The 16,461-nt window shown below is 39.0% G+C and overlaps 1 protein-coding gene across 1 annotated transcript in view; it reads left to right on the forward strand.

The window, feature by feature from the left end:
* Positions 1–261: 261 nt before the first annotated feature.
* The window catches only part of LOC106892349 (protein PTHB1-like), a 355,117-nt gene continuing 338,917 nt past the window's right edge, over positions 262–16,461 (forward strand). The window contains exons 1-5 of the mRNA XM_014949498.1: positions 262–397; positions 1,254–1,374; positions 2,332–2,482; positions 3,682–3,746; positions 5,988–6,101. Coding sequence (XP_014804984.1) covers positions 1,263–1,374; positions 2,332–2,482; positions 3,682–3,746; positions 5,988–6,101 — 442 coding nt within the window. The 5' untranslated portion in view covers positions 262–397; positions 1,254–1,262. The remainder of the gene's footprint in view (positions 398–1,253; positions 1,375–2,331; positions 2,483–3,681; positions 3,747–5,987; positions 6,102–16,461) is intronic.

Raw genomic sequence — 16,461 nt, forward strand, 5'->3', positions numbered from 1 at the left:
TTTAAAAAAAAAAAAAGTTGCTTTTTTAAATTTATTTGCCTTAAAGAGGAGAGGCGCGAGCTTGTCGGGTGCCTCTGTTCCGAAGGAAAACGAGGGGTGAGCTCATGGGTTTTTTCCTGACAGGAGCCGCTGCCCCTCGGCTCCCCCGCCTTCAGGTTGGACCGGGGCTGAGGGGTCTGGGCTGGGGTATAACGTTGTTGTTAAGCCGCCTATGAAAGGATTAATCTCTTCCTCCTCCTCCCCTGCTTCTTAAAATAACAGCAAGTAGGGAAGAGAAAAGCTGATTTGTGCCCTATCTGACCGAGTTCTTCAGTTGTGTCAGTGGGGCATCTTCAAGGCGATTGATTGCTCGGGGGAGGTTTTGATATTGTCTGTGTCTTCATTCACTTCTAGACAGGTAAGTTCTCTTGCAGAAGATTTGCATCAGAAGATTTTTAAATTTTTTTCCCCTGATACTTCTTGGTAAAAGAAAAAAACTTAGTTATGTGACTTTGAAAACTTTTATTACTGTCTTAATGCTTGTGACAGAAAGCTTTTAGCAATTTTAAAAAAAGGTGGTGGTTTTTTTTTGCTTTTTCTTCATATAACTAGCAGTGTCTATCACAACTAATGCTCAGAGGGCTGGAGCACCTCTGCCGTGAGGACAGGCTGAGAGAGCTGGGGTTGTTCAGCCTGGAGAAGAGAAGGCTCCGGGGAGACCTTATAGCAGCCTTCCAGTACCTGAAGGGGCTACAGGAGAGATGGGGAGGGACTCTTGATCAGGGAGTGGAGCCATAGGACAAGGGGTAATGGTTTTAAATTGGAAGAGGGGAGACTTAGAAGAGATATTAGTAAGAACTTCTTTGCTGTGAGTGTGGTGAGAGCCTGGCCCAGGCTGCCCAGAGAAGCTGTGGCTGCCCCATCCCTGGAGGGGTTCAAGGCCAGGCTGGATGGGGCTTGGAGCAACCTGGTCTGGTGGGAGGTGTCCCTGCCCAGGGCAGGGGGTGGCACTGGATGACCTTTAAGGTTCCTTCCACCCCAAACCATTCTATGATTGTAAACCAAATGTAAGGAGTTTTCCAAGGTTGTTTTCTGAACTACATAACCAGAAACCCAAGGAAATTAAAATTAATCATTTATTCAGCTCACACTAGAGCAACATGAAGCTAAGAGATGGAATGTGCTCAATAAAAGTTGTTGTGAACAAGTAAAGTTGTTTGTGTAAACATTTTTATACGTATTAGTAAATTAACAGTAGTTTGTTTCTTTTTCAGTAAAGAAGAATGTCGTTGTTTAAAGCTAGAGACTGGTGGTCCACCACACTTGGAGAAAAGGAAGAATTTGACCAAGGCTGTCTGTGTGTTGCTGATGTTGATAACAGTGGTAGTGGACAAGGTATATTCAGAATTATGTGATTGATGACTTCTAAGCTACACAGCTGCGGGTTTGTTTTGACCAGTGCATAGTGAAGCTTGTTAGCCAGCATAGTTGGTTAGTTTAAAGTCTGTGCCCTGGTTTGGGGTCTGCTCTCATTAATTTGTCCTTGTAGCCTTAAGAAGACAGGTTCAGTGCCTTTTGTCTTTGTGTATTTGTAGGTTTCTAAACACTTTTTGTTGCTTGTGTTCAGTAGTAGTTTCTCATGTCTTATTCCATCAGTCTTAGATATCTTTAAAATAGAACATTTTCAGTTAATCATGGGAGCAAACACACATCATAAGTTGTTAAACAAAACTTAAGGAGAAAAAAGAAGGTGACAGCTAGTAAGCTAAGAATTTAGAAATACAAACAACCTTTTCTCCTTGGAAAATGAGGGGCAACTGAAATAAATGCTTCTGAGTAAGTCCTGCTTTTCTATGTAGTCATTAATAATGTGGAAGTGTGGAACTGATGTGTCTGAGGATATATTTACAGCAATACATGATCTTTGCTGGTAGGGAGAGTTCTTTTGTGTGTGCATGTTTTAGAAACTAATAAATATGTGGGATCTTTATGCTTATCTTGGAGCTCTGTTTTGTTCAGTCAAGGTGCTTGAGTCCTATTTCATCATTGCCTTAATCTTTAAAAAAAAATTTATTTTCTTTTGTCCTTTCCAGGAGTTTGAGCAAAGTTGAGCTACTGTTGGTTTGGTGTACAACATAGAATCATTTAGGTTGGAAAAGACCTTTAAGATCAAGTGCAACTGTTAACCTAACACTGCCAAAATCACCACTAAACTGTGTCCCTAAGTGCCATGTCTACCCATCTTTTTAATACGTTCAGGGATGGTGACGCAACCACTTCCTTGGGCAGCCTGGTCCAATGTTTCAGTGAAAAAACAACTGTTTCAGTGAAGAAATTTTTCTTTTTTTTTAGATAAAATTATTGTGGGCAGTTATATGGGATATCTTCGAATCTTTAATCCGCATCCTGTGAAACCTGGGGAGGGAATACAACCTGAAGACTTGCTCTTGGAAGTGCAGTTACAGGAACCAATATTGCAGGTGGAAGTGGGAAAATTTGTTTCGTAAGTCAACAACAGGCTATGTTGCTGTTTATTTAAGGCTTAAATGCGATTTTTTTTCCTTTCACGGGATGAATTTTCAATTTCAATTATTAAGCGCGCCTATGAATACTGTAATATACATTTGACCTGCTTTTTGAATCATCTTGGTATGAGAGAATTTTTGCTTAGTGTATACGTGGAGGATAATCTTCCAGATACTTCTACGATTTTTCCATGTAGAACAGGAAAAGCCTTACATTGAAAGCTTTATTTTTTTAGATGTTAAGAAAGCTCGAGTAACTTGCTATAATCTAAGGTGTAATATTAGTGAGTTGTTTGGGTTTGATAGAGAACTGAAGATCTTTAATTCCAGTGACTTTAGTGGAAATAAGTATCCAGGTAGGACAGATACTATGACTCTAAGGAAAAGGCCTTATATTTAATTGGCTGTAAGAGAATCTACTTAGGAGAACTTTATTTTAAAAATTAGAGAAAAACCAAATGGATATAAGGATTGTCACTCCAATGTATGCAACTGCATATATTACTTTTTTTTAAAAAAAAAAAATCCAGCTGCATGGAACTTTAATTAAACTATAAGGCAGAAGTCATAAACTTAGAATCCTGTGTTCACATTCTTCTTCCCCTAAACCTAAGTAGTGTTTCCTACAAATAAAATTCTTATGTTGTAACTGTAGAAAATGTTTTAGATCATTTCACGGGGTGGGGAGTTAGAATTCCTGCACAGGATCATTCCATGAGTACTTGAATAAAAGAGCAGTCTTCAGCTGATGTAGGGCTTTCAGCTTGTGGCCTTCAGTCTCAGAGCACAAATGTTTCTTGTAGTTAGTACAGGTTTTTCTCTCATTTTTAAAATAAAGTTCATGCTGCAGTATTAGAAGTTAGTCTCAAAATTAAAATGAGTCCTCTAAGAACATACATTTAATGTATGCAGTAAGAGAATCTACTTAGGAGAACTTTATTTTAAAAATGAGTCCTTGAAGTATTCATTCTAATTTTGAAATTAACTTCTTATACTGCAGCATGAACTTAGGAAGATCAGGACTTCTGAGTTTTTGTGCTATTATCTAACACCAAAACCTTCAAATTTTGCCCACACCTGACAGTAATTTCAACATGTTACTTGAATTTTATCTTGTATGCATTTTACTTAGAATTTATCTGAAAACAGTGTGTTTTGTTTTTTTTAATCTTTATAGTGGCACTGAAGGACTTCATCTGGCTGTGTTGCACTGCCGAAAACTCTGCGTGTATGCTGTTTCAGGTTAGTTTACAGATGCAAGCTTTCCAGGGATTTTAAGTGTATTCTAAATTTTGGATTAGGCCAAATGCTGAAGCTGGTGTATACTGTGTTTGCTCATCATCCCTGAAGAGCTGCAGTCATGTTCTCTCCCTCACTCGTGTATGAAGAACCACCAGGGGTTTGCCGAGCTGCTCGGTGCTTGCGGTGCTGTGATGCGTGTCATGGTCTGTGGCTGGTAGTGCTTGTGAACAACTACTTCCCATCACTATTTTGGGAGTGTTACTCTTCAGCACACTAATGAACAAATGGTTGTTTGGTGATAACTTACTTAGCTCTTTAAAAACGGAACACTGGCAATTATTTCTGCACTCAAAAATCCAGGTAATTTCTTAGAAAGCCAGAACATTGGTAATATAGCCCAGAGATGAGAGGGGCTTGGTACTGGCAAGAAGTTGAAACTGCTGTGTTTTTTCTTAAATCCTCTTTCTTCTACTGCTTTGTCTGGAAATTCTAAGTGCTATATTCTCTCTTGATGTAAAGAGGCAAGTCATGAAATACCTGTTGTATGCATTGAATTCTTTCTAATATAAGTCTAAGGAAAAGCACAGATTTAAGAGATCTGTCCCCCCCCATCTTCCAAATCCAATAGACAGCTATACATTGTTCATTTTCTCTGTGCAGGGACAGCTGTGGCTCTATTCATTAAAAGAGCAAGGTTTTCTAGTAGGTGCAGCTTTCTTCCTATTCACAGCCTTGTGGGCTGATAGGTTACAAACACACGCTCGCTTTACAGATTGTTTCCTTCTAGTTGTCTCACCTAGAGACACCTGTGAAATTGGTCTTTGTGATACTTTGAGATGTACAGCAGTTTTCATACTTTCTCTTCTCTGTAATGGTGTACAACAGTGACAGCCTAGAATTCCTTTTCTAATTATAATTTTCTGTTTGGTTTACATGGCTTAAGCATTTAAGTAATATAAAAGTGAAGCTTTACAGTCCTTTAAAAGAGTTTTCATATTAACTTGTATTAGGGTTAATTCATGCTCTAATGGTGTTTCACTTATCTGAATGGGTACTTTCAGACAAGCTCCTTTGAGAAATAACAATCATTATTTTTTTTGTTTCTGTGGCAAATCAGACTTTCATAAAGTAGGATTTTTACTTGCTTTATACATGTTGCTATATCTGTTATTCATGGTAAAATAGCTGTGCTGCTTCTCCTTGACATCCTTCAGGCCTGACTAAAGTATGGCCTGGACATTGTATTGCAGTCAGTATACACAGACTGACTACCTCCTGACTTGTTTTACCTGTGATGTTGCTACTTAGCTAGTTATTTACCCAGCCTGGGCTTTTTCCCCTCATATCTGTTCAATCCTTTCCCTAATGTGGGCTTGCTTTAGGGGTAATTGCTTAAAAGCTATATTGGATTTTAGCTGGAGAAATTGCCTAAAAGGTTAGCATAAGCTACAGATCTTTCATAGCATGTCGTTTAAGATGGTGTTGGAATAATCTTTCTATACTTAAAGCTGTGGTAGGATTTGACTTAGATATCATTCACTCAAAATGCCTCTTTCCCTGCTGATGTGACTGCTCTCAAAGGTTTGTTGGTTTGTTTTTTTTCTGTCTTGCTAATACTAGTCCTTAAGTGTTACTCTACAGGATTAAGAACTTTGTTTTCTTCATGAGGTGCATGGTCTTTAGAAAGACTTCTTGAGTTTTTACTAGTTCCCTGAAGGAGTCAGGAAGTTGAAGTTCATGCAGACCTTTTCAGAGAATGTGATGTATATTATAAAATAGTTTCTGTTAACACATTTGTTTCTTATCTTTGCGTTCTTGATCACTGCATTGAGTTTCAGACAGAATAAAGATGATAAATGTGCCCTAAGCATACCTTTGTCAAATTATAGCCAATGACTAGCTACAGCTTAATTTGAGATGAAGACTGCTATAGCTGAGGGTGGCTGTTGGATATAATATGTTCACTGAATAACTAGAGAATGGGAAGAATTCCCCTTTGAACAGACTTTTTTCTGATCTTAGAGGTCTGCCTAATATGAAGAAAAATACATTTACATAATAAAATCTCAGCCTTTTGCTTCTATAAGTCTTTATTCAATATTTACTATAATGAGACATTATTTCTGGTTATGGCCTTTACAAATTTTGTAGCTCGGTGACTTTTTTTCAAAGAAAGCAGCAGTGTGAGCCTTCATATCTCATGGGTCAAAGATATTAATGCATACCCTTTGTTTGTTATAGGAACTCTGGGAAATGTGGAACATGGGAACCAGTATCAGATTAAACTGATGTATGAACACAATCTTCAGAGGACTGCTTGTAATATGACTTATGGTCCATTTGGTGGTGTAAAAGGTAATCTCCCTCTTGCATATTCTTTCTTATTAGTTGTTTAACTGTGAAAGTTAATCCTCAACTTCAATTTTGAAAGGTGACATGATGCTGCTGTCTAGAGGAAACCATCTTTCTATAAATGATGGTACCTTTTATGTGATGCTTATAGAAAATTAAAATGAGGCAAAGAATATTAAATGCAGAGTATTTATTTCCTCACATCTTGAACAGGATATGAATTTACAAGGGTAATACTCATTTTAAAAAACATCACAAACACTTCCCTTGTAAAATACTTTACTATCTAAAATAATTTTCTTCTGTGCTTTCGTTCTGTTTTGCTTTCCTGCAACTTGCTTATCATGGATAAAGAAAAAAGTTAACATCTTCATTCTCTGAACCTAAAGTATCAAGTGTCTTTAAAGGTATAAAATGTAGACTTCAAAGAAATATTTAAATTTTGATTGGAAAAACATAACAGTGGAAAATAATATTTATGGTGCATTTCTAGTTTTGAATTAGCTTAATGGATATCAGTCTTTTTTTGAACTTGTGACATAATTATGAATTTTTTGTTCCAATCTGGAAGTGTTTAGGTTTGGTCTATATGACAGCTATTTATCTTCCAAAGTAAAGTTTGCCCAGCAGTATTGGGGAGTGGTAGTCACCTACACAGATAGTGTCCCTAAGCTGTTGGCAGAGTGGTGTCACTTTACCAAAGAAGAAAGTCTTCTGAGTCAATATGACAAATATATGCAGACAGTCCCTCAGTTCTGTGTCTGTGATTAACTTCTGGCAATAATTCTACAATGCCTTACCCTAAACTCAAGCTTGTCCCTGCACTGAAATTCAGCTGCCCAAAATTCATACCGGTTAAAGAGATTTTCACCTAATTTTGCACAACCATTTTAGGAAAAGTGGTCAACTCACATGGGTGAGAGGGTATCCATGCTATGATTATCTCAAGGGGGGAGTGTGTAGGTTATGGGCCTATTCCTGTTAACAGCAGAAAGTCAAGATGGAGTTTCCTAAATCTGAGAAGAGGGAATAGCGTGCTTCCTGACGTGCTATAGTGGAATTGCAGTAACAGCTGTATTGAGGAGATCAGAAACAAAGTTGTGAGCGTCTGGAATGGTTCAAGAGTAAAAGAACTGCCCACGTGCCACCGTGCAGTTCTGTAGAATAATCTGTCTGGGTTTTTGACATACGTGTTTGTTTACCGTGAAGATCTGAGTTGAGATCTGACCACCAGCTCAATCTTGATGCCAGATGTCTCTCATGTACTTTATCATGAGCTGTGGGAGATGCAAGTGATGTAATTAAGAAAATGGGGAGATGGAAGGTAAAGTTTACCTCGGAGCCCTCTCAGCCAGCCAAACACTTCTTAACACCTAGGATGGTCAAAATGAGGGCTAGTCCTGACAAAGCAGCAAGAACAGCAGAGGGGGAACTCTGGTAAGTTCTTTAAACTTTTCTTGCTTTCTAGCAGCACTTCAGTCCCAGTGTGTCAGGCTGCTTTCCTTTTCCTTACTACTTAGTGGTTCAGCTCTCATGAGTGTGTTTATTGCTGTGGAAGAAGCATGACCTCAAGTCTTGTTTTGAGCTGGCAAAAACGTTAATAAACAAGACAGACAGAGATTTGTGTTCTGTAATAAATAATATGCGCTCATATAATAAGATGAAGAAACTTTCTGTTTAAGATCTAAATCTAGGATAATGATAGTGAAGGTTCAGGTACTTGGTAGCAGGCTACTCAAGCATATATCGAAGCATCAGAAAAACTAGCAAAATGGACACTGGAGAGAATTCTTTTGGGGAATTCTTTGAAAGAATGTTCTTTTTTTTTTGCACGTTTCCTGGTCTGTATGTCCTTTTTGTGTGGCTTTCTTGGACTGTCTGTTTAGATTTCTTGTTGAGAATGTGCTTTTAATCTTGCCCATAGCCTTTTGCGATGAATCTATTTCAGGTTTTTAAGTAACATCTTTAATACCCTGTTCTCTCCTTGAGGCTTAGAATGACAGTGATGTGGTTTTATTTCCATCTTGCAAGACCAGCCAGAAGGAACCAGAAAGATAGATAGACCAGAGGTCTATCAAGGATGAGTTTCAATAAGGCCCAGTGCTGGGTCCTGCCCTTGGGTCCCACCAACCCCCTGCAGCGCTACAGGCTGGGGGCAGAGTGGCTGGAGCTGCCTGGCAGAAAAGGACCTGGGGGTGTTGGTCACCTGTGGGCTGAAGATGAGCCAGCAGTGTGCCCAGGTGGCCAAGAAGGCCACCAGCATCCTGGCCTGTGTCAGGAATAGTGTGTGAGTAGGACCCAAGAGGTGATTGTCCCCCTGTACTGGCACTGGTGAGGCCCCACCTCAAGTACTGTGTCCAGTTTTGGGATCCTCACCACAAAAAAGCCATTGAGGGGCTGGAGCGGGTCCAGAGAAGGGCAAGGGAGCTGGTGAGGGGTCTGGAGCACAAGTCTGGTGAGGAGAGGCTGAGGGAGCTGGGGGTGTTGAGCCTGGAGAAAAGGAGGCCGAGGGGGGAACCTTCTCGCGCTCTATAACTACCTGAAGGGGGGGTGTAGAGAAGTGGGGGTCGGTCTCATCTCCCAAGTCACAGGAGATAAGACAAGGGGAAATGGCCTCAAGTTGCCCCAGGGGAGGTTTAGATTGGAGATTAGGTAGAATTTCTTCACAGAAAAGGTTATCCAGCATTGGAATAGGCTGCCCAGGGCAGTGGTTGAGGCACCATCCCTGGAGGTGTTCAAAAGACGGGTTGACATGCTCCTCAGGAATATGGTTTAGTGATTTTTTTTTTTATTGCTTATTTCTTACTTATTTTTTGTCAGAGTTAAGTTGATGGTTGGACTATATGATCTTTAAGGTCCCTTTCAACCCAGATGATTCTATGATTCTAAGTGTTGTTAATTTTAGAAAACAGATGCCTGTCCTGGTCTTGCCTGCGGTACTATTTGTGTCTATAATTTGGCTGATGTTCTGGGCTACAGCTGAGAGCCAACCAGTCATTAAATAAATATTTAAGTTTGGGTTTTTTTTTACTATCTGCCTTCCACAGTGTTCTCTGCAAATCTTAGCTGGGCATCTGCTAACAGTCTCCCTTGCCTTCAGCAGAGGGTAATTCATGATGATGGCAGTGCAGTGAGCATGCCTGCTTTGCTGGCAGTCTGACCTCTGCATCACGCTCCAGAAGTGGGCTAACAAAACAGAGGGAGGGGTTTTGTATTTATTTCTCTCCTTCTGTTACTGCTGTGACTAGTGTGTGTCTTATTGCTGTATTCAAGCATCCTTGAAACAATGTGAAGGTGAAAGAGGCAGTTCAGAGGTCATGTTCTCAGAGCTACTGAAGCATGAGGGAGAAAGGCAGTTGAAGAGGAGGGAAGCACGTGCACAGGGAAAGCATGCTGTGGGAGTGCTGGGGAGGAGGGTGGGTAAGTCCCCCAGGAACAGAATCTTTCATCTGAGGAAGCAAAGAATGCTGCAGGAGTTGACACAGAGCACTTATCTGTGAAGTTGCTCAGTCTTGCTCAGATTTCTCTTCCTGAAGATTATGCCTTTTTCTTTTTATGTGGCATTTAATCCTATACCTTCAGTGGTAAAGAAACACAGTGGTAAAGAAGCCACACCAGTTAATGCTGGCAAGAGAAAAATATGAATTTGTGTAACTAGTTTGTACTGGTGTCGCCTAAAACATTCTTGAGGGTTCTCTGTCCTTTCTTGGGACAAACTGTTGTTTGGGTTCAAGTTAACGCTCGCTTTCTTTATTGTTGAGTTGTTACCAAACAGTCAATTCTATGGATACTGTTGAAAATGAGCAGTTGGCTACTGCTTGCTCTTACCTCAGATAAAATGCTTGCCTCTTGGCATTTGGGTTTCTCCTGTAATCATTCATAATGTGATCTCTACTCATGTGCAGGTGTGATGTGCTGTCCAGTGTGCACTACAGCTGTTTTTGTTGAGTTGTTACCAAACAGTTGCCAGTCAATTCTATGGATACTGTTGAAAATGAGCAGTTGGCTACCGCTTGCTCTTACCTCAGATAAAATGCTTGCCTCTTGGCATTTGGGTTTCTCCTGTAATCATTCATAATGTGATCTCTACTCATGTGCAGGTGTGATGTGCTGTCCAGTGTGCACTACAGCTGTGGCTTTAACTGCGAGGTTACAGGTTTCTCCTGTAATCATTCATAATATGATCTCTACTCGTGTGTGGGTGTGATGTGCTGTCCAGTGTGCACTACAGCTGTGGCTTTAACTGCGATGCCAAGTGCTCTTAGTCTTGTGATGCTCTAAGGTTGCACAGTCAACTTTGAAAATTGTGATGTAAAGCCAGCACATAGTTTCCATTTCCCATCCTTTAGCCTCTTGGGTAGCCATTCTGCCCATTCCATTAGAAAAAAGTTTTGGTTTCCTTTGAAAAACAAAGGTTGACCAGCGAAGCAAGAGGCAAGCCCCAGCCACCTTCTGACCGCATGCCCCCTGCTTTATAGAGAGCCCTGTGGAGAAGGAGCTTGAGCATGCTATGCTCTCTTGTCCTCAAGAACCTGCTACAGCGTGGGATGGGGTAGGTAGGGTTACAAGAGATGCATAAAACAGGCTGGAACAGAAGTCTGAGGCTGTGGGACTGCTACTAAAATTGGGGAACAGTTTGGTAAGCAGGCAGCAAGGTATGTATAAAGGCACGGAAGGGAACTCTGTTTCAGTCCAGCAGCTCTTTAAATTTGATTTGCTGAAAATCTTGCAGTTCCCTTTAGATCCTTACAGGGACTGAAGAGGCAGAGATTTATTCAGACCAAACTTCCAGTTTTCATATTATTAAAGTTTAGTTTAGATTGTATCGGAGTAGAATCTGGTTCACTAATTTACAAAGCATCTTAATGGCTTCAGGATGTCTGTCTTTATGGGAGAAACTGCCTGAAGTTTTTCTCAGGTGTATTGACCGAGTCCTGCCGGAGCTTTTCAGAAATGAAGCTGAATAGCTGTTAGAAGCAAATGCTCTACTACCATTTCATGTTTCGGTCTGGTTAGGAAGCTCCACTAAGCTTCCTTTGGCCACGTGTAGTTCAGCATGTGTTTAGGTAAGCCTCTCCCTGTGCCTACTCTCTGCAGCTTTATTAGTGAGGAGGGTTTCTCACAGCTTCTGTTACTGTGGTAGCTGGGGAAGAATGTGTTTGCAGTTGTTTGGTATGTTAAAAATACAGAAACAAACACCACTGGATGTGTATCACATTCTTATTTTCCTCCAATATAAGTTTTTTGCTCTACTGTCCCTGCTAGTTTGTGGCAATCTTAGATTCCTGTTTTGTTATAATCTGGTCTGTTAAACTGCAAATCTGGTTAGCTGAAAAGATGTAAAACATACTGAGTGCAACTGTCATTTATCAGCTGATGATTTTTTGATCTGTTGTATTAAGAAAAAAGGTATTATAGATTTCTCTGCGGAGAGAATTGTGAGGTAAACAAACCTGTTTTCTAGCAGCTTAGTTCTTGCCAGGGTCTTCAGATGAATGATTTGATGCTGTGAGCAACTTTCACATGTGGAAGAATTGACATAGGTATTCGTGTAACAGGAGTAGATGAATACAATCAACAAACTCATTGAATTAGTCTCATCGTAGAAGGTAAAAATCTAAATTAAAGAAACAATTAAAGCTATGGAACAAAAACCCCAAAAGACTGAGAAGTTGTGTAGACTGAGAAGGTGCATTTGTCTTTACCATAGCGGGGTGTGAATGGTGGTTGTCACCACTAGATGGTCCTCTCATTACAGTTGTTTAGGAGGCTTCATGTCTAAAGCCCCGTTTCTACTTGCCTTGCTTCTACAGGTGGATTTACTGCAAGACTTAATGAACTATAGAAAACACACAAGCACTTTCTGAAACACTGTATAGCTAAAAGTGTTTTAATGATTGTAACAAAGTGTTTTCTGTTGGTTGTAGAACTTCAGCAAAAAAGTAAAATGAACTAGACTCCCCTCCAGCTGAACTGTTAAGGGGCTAGGGATGAGGGAAACAACAAGGAAATCCCTTTTCTGTTTAGTGGGAACCCTAAACAAAGCCAATGGAAATGTTTAAAAAAAGTAAATGAAAAAGCCTACAAAGATGAAAATGTAAGTTAAGTACAGTGTAGGCAGTTAGTTGTAAATTACTTAGAACTTTAAAAATCTGTGGCAAAGGGAAGGATTATAATACAGAATGTTGCATTTCTTTGCTGCTGTAGCATCACATTTGTTCCTTGCTGTCTCTGAATACTGGTGCTAAAATGAAAACATGAAACTCTCAAGTAGTGACGTAGGAAGGTCAAATCATCATTTTATATTTAAAAAACTCTGTTAGCCCAGATTTGAAAAAAAATTCAACATAAAGTCATGGCCTTTGTTATGTAGAATGCATATATCTGCTTTTCATATTTCTGAACTCTTCCTCATGACCACAGAGCTGTAAGTTGAGTTTTTCTTGCAGTGCTCTGATTCTAGCATGTGGGCCTTTCTTAGAAAGGATGATTTACGATAGGACCATGAGTTAGTAGCACTGAACACTAGTTTTCAACCAAGTACACTCTTAACCTAGCCATGAAATGTCACTGCCCTTAAGTCATGAACAGACTGGACAGTCTTAATGTTTTACTTCAAATATAAAATTTTAAGAACCTGATGTGACTCTAAGCTCTTTTGATTATTTTTTTTTAAAGAAAATGAAGGCAAAAAAGGATATGATTTATGAATTCTGTTGCACCCTTACCTTTGAGGATTCAACTCTACAAAACTTTTACTTTATATAACCTACATCATGTAACTTTTATAAGGTCAAGTTATGCTATTATGGCATCATGCAATTATGCCACCAGAGACTGTTGTATTAACAGTGCAGCTTTGATTATATGAAAAGACGTTTGCTGATGGTTTACAAAATCTTGTTGAGTATTTTCTGCTTTCACATCTTTAGTGTGTCTTTCTGGGTCTTTATAAGACCCTTATAAAGGAGTCAAATGCCAAGTTATTGGGTAAGATTGTGTTGAATCAAACTGGATCAATTTGTAATAGCACAAGTACAGTTTGCATAACTATGGTTTATATTTTTGTTTGGGAGAGAAGTAAGAAAGTCACTGAGCATCTTAGGCTTGTTTGGAATCTTTGATTACCCAAAAGCCAAGCTTTCTCCTTATTCCCCTGTCTATCAAAACTGGGAGTGGAGGAATGTGAGCGAGCATGTACTTAACATTGTGTGGTTGCTACGTGGTGCAGAGGCAGCTGTGCTGGTTTTACAATGGTGTGTGTTCTAGATGTGCTGGTTTAGAAATCTAGTTTGTATATTGGATAGCATCTCTCAGACATCTTCTGTGAGCCATAAAGACAAGTAAATGAAATAGCTTAGAATGTTGTACTGGACTGGTAAAATCTAAATGATGGAACTTTGGCTGATTGGAAGGCACTGCTCATAGGAAGCTTCTGATAAATGAGTTGCATATTTTGAGACTGTTAAAAGAATGGAAGGAAGCAAATGAATTTGATACATTTTCTTAGTTAAGAATGCCTTTTCTTTCTTTTTCTTCTTTATACAGCAGTGTACCTCCAGTTCAGTGCTTAAGGCACAAATCTGCTGTTAATCTAGAAGTAGTCAAGTCCTAAGCAGTATTCTACATATTGTTTAATCTTTGTTAAAGTTAAAACAATGTTTATTGAAAAACAGTGATAAGACCTTTTTCTGTGTTAACTATGTAATGGTTAGACTTTGAGCCAGTATTGTTAAACTTTGACATAATTTGATCATGGTTTTGTTCCATTCTTAAACTTCCTGTTGACAGTTCCACCAAAACAATGTAGTTTGTATTCTCTTTAGTAGAATTTGTATCTCTTGGGTCTAGTTCTTTTAGTTAAAATAATGCTGAATTGGGTCTGTTCTAGCTGTGCAGAAATTTTGGTTAATCAATTTACCAGTATTGGCTTTGGTTATGGAACAATAGCATTGAGCCATCCTTGTAGTATTAAAACTTTGTATAGCTGGGTAATCACTAGTTCTTAACTCAGGGCAAATAAGTTCATACACTTCATAGTGAATTCTATAGCCTTTTTCTAATGTGATATTTAGATAATTAGATAGAAGCAAATGCTCTACTACCGTTTCGTGTTTTGGTCTGGTTAGGAAGCTCCACTAAGCTTCCTTTGGCCACGTGTAGTTCAGCATGTGTTTAGGTAAGCCTCTCCCTGTGCCTACTCTCTGCAGCTTTATTAGTGAGGAGGGTTTCTCACAGCTTCTGTTACTGTGGTAGCTGGGGAAGAATGTGTTTGCAGTTGTTTGGTATGTTAAAAATACAGAAACAAACACCACTGGATGTGTATCACATTCTTATTTTCCTCCAATATAAGTTTTTGCTCTACTGTCCCTGCTAGTTTGTGGCAATCTTAGATTCCTGTTTTGTTATAATCTGGTCTGTTAAACTGCAAATCTGGTTAGCTGAAAAGATGTAAAACATACTGAGTGCAACTGTCATTTATCAGCTGATGATTTTTTGATCTGTTGTATTAAGAAAAAAGGTATTATAGATTTCTCTGCGGAGAGAATTGTGAGGTAAACAAACCTGTTTTCTAGCAGCTTAGTTCTTGCCAGGGTCTTCAGATGAATGATTTGATGCTGTGAGCAACTTTCACATGTGGAAGAATTGACATAGGTATTCGTGTAACAGGAGTAGATGAATACAATCAACAAACTCATTGAATTAGTCTCATCGTAGAAGGTAAAAATCTAAATTAAAGAAACGATTAAAGCTATGGAACAAAAACCCCAAAAGACTGAGAAGTTGTGTAGACTGAGAAGGTGCATTTGTCTTTACCATAGCGGGGTGTGAATGGTGGTTGTCACCACTAGATGGTCCTCTCATTACAGTTGTTTAGGAGGCTTCATGTCTAAAGCCCCGTTTCTACTTGCCTTGCTTCTACAGGTGGATTTACTGCAAGACTTAATGAACTATAGAAAACACACAAGCACTTTCTGAAACACTGTATAGCTAAAAGTGTTTTAATGATTGTAACAAAGTGTTTTCTGTTGGTTGTAGAACTTCAGCAAAAAAGTAAAATGAACTAGACTCCCCTCCAGCTGAACTGTTAAGGGGCTAGGGATGAGGGAAACAACAAGGAAATCCCTTTTCTGTTTAGTGGGAACCCTAAACAAAGCCAATGGAAATGTTTAAAAAAAGTAAATGAAAAAGCCTACAAAGATGAAAATGTAAGTTAAGTACAGTGTAGGCAGTTAGTTGTAAATTACTTAGAACTTTAAAAATCTGTGGCAAAGGGAAGGATTATAATACAGAATGTTGCATTTCTTTGCTGCTGTAGCATCACATTTGTTCCTTGCTGTCTCTGAATACTGGTGCTAAAATGAAAACATGAAACTCTCAAGTAGTGACGTAGGAAGGTCAAATCATCATTTTATATTTAAAAAACTCTGTTAGCCCAGATTTGAAAAAAAATTCAACATAAAGTCATTGCCTTTGTTATGTAGAATGCATATATCTGCTTTTCATATTTCTGAACTCTTCCTCATGACCACAGAGCTGTAAGTTGAGTTTTTCTTGCAGTGCTCTGATTCTAGCATGTGGGCCTTTCTTAGAAAGGATGATTTACGATAGGACCATGAGTTAGTAACACTGAACACTAGTTCTCAACCAAGCGCACTCTTAACCTAGCCACAAAATGTCACTGCCCTTAAGTCATGAACAGATTGGACAGTCTTAATGTTTTACTTCAAATATAAAATTTTAAGAACCTGATGTGACTCTAAGCTCTTTTGATTATTTTTTTTTAAAGAAAATGAAGGCAAAAAAGGATATGATTTATGAATTCTGTTGCACCCTTACCTTTGAGGATTCAACTCTACAAAACTTTTACTTTATATAACCTACATCATGTAACTTTTATAAGGTCAAGTTATGCTATTATGGCATCATGCAATTATGCCACCAGAGACTGTTGTATTAACAGTGCAGCTTTGATTATATGAAAAGACGTTTGCTGATGGTTTACAAAATCTTGTTGAGTATTTTCTGCTTTCACGTCTTTAGTGTGTCTTTCTGGGTCTTTATAAGACCCTTATAAAGGAGTCAAATGCCAAGTTATTGGGTAAGATTGTGTTGAATCAAACTGGATCAATTTGTAATAGCACAAGTACAGTTTGCATAACTATGGTTTATATTTTTGTTTGGGAGAGAAGTAAGAAAGTCACTGAGCATCTTAGGCTTGTTTGGAATCTTTGATTACCCAAAAGCCAAGCTTTCTCCTTATTCCCCTGTCTATCAAAACTGGGAGTGGAGGAATGTGAGCGAGCATGTACTTAACATTGTGTGGTTGCTACGTGGTGCAGAGGCAGCTGTGCTGGTTTTA

The sequence above is a fragment of the Calidris pugnax genome, unplaced genomic scaffold (assembly GCF_001431845.1).
Source record: "Calidris pugnax isolate Ruff unplaced genomic scaffold, ASM143184v1 scaffold124, whole genome shotgun sequence".
Lineage (NCBI taxonomy): Eukaryota > Metazoa > Chordata > Aves > Charadriiformes > Scolopacidae > Calidris > Calidris pugnax.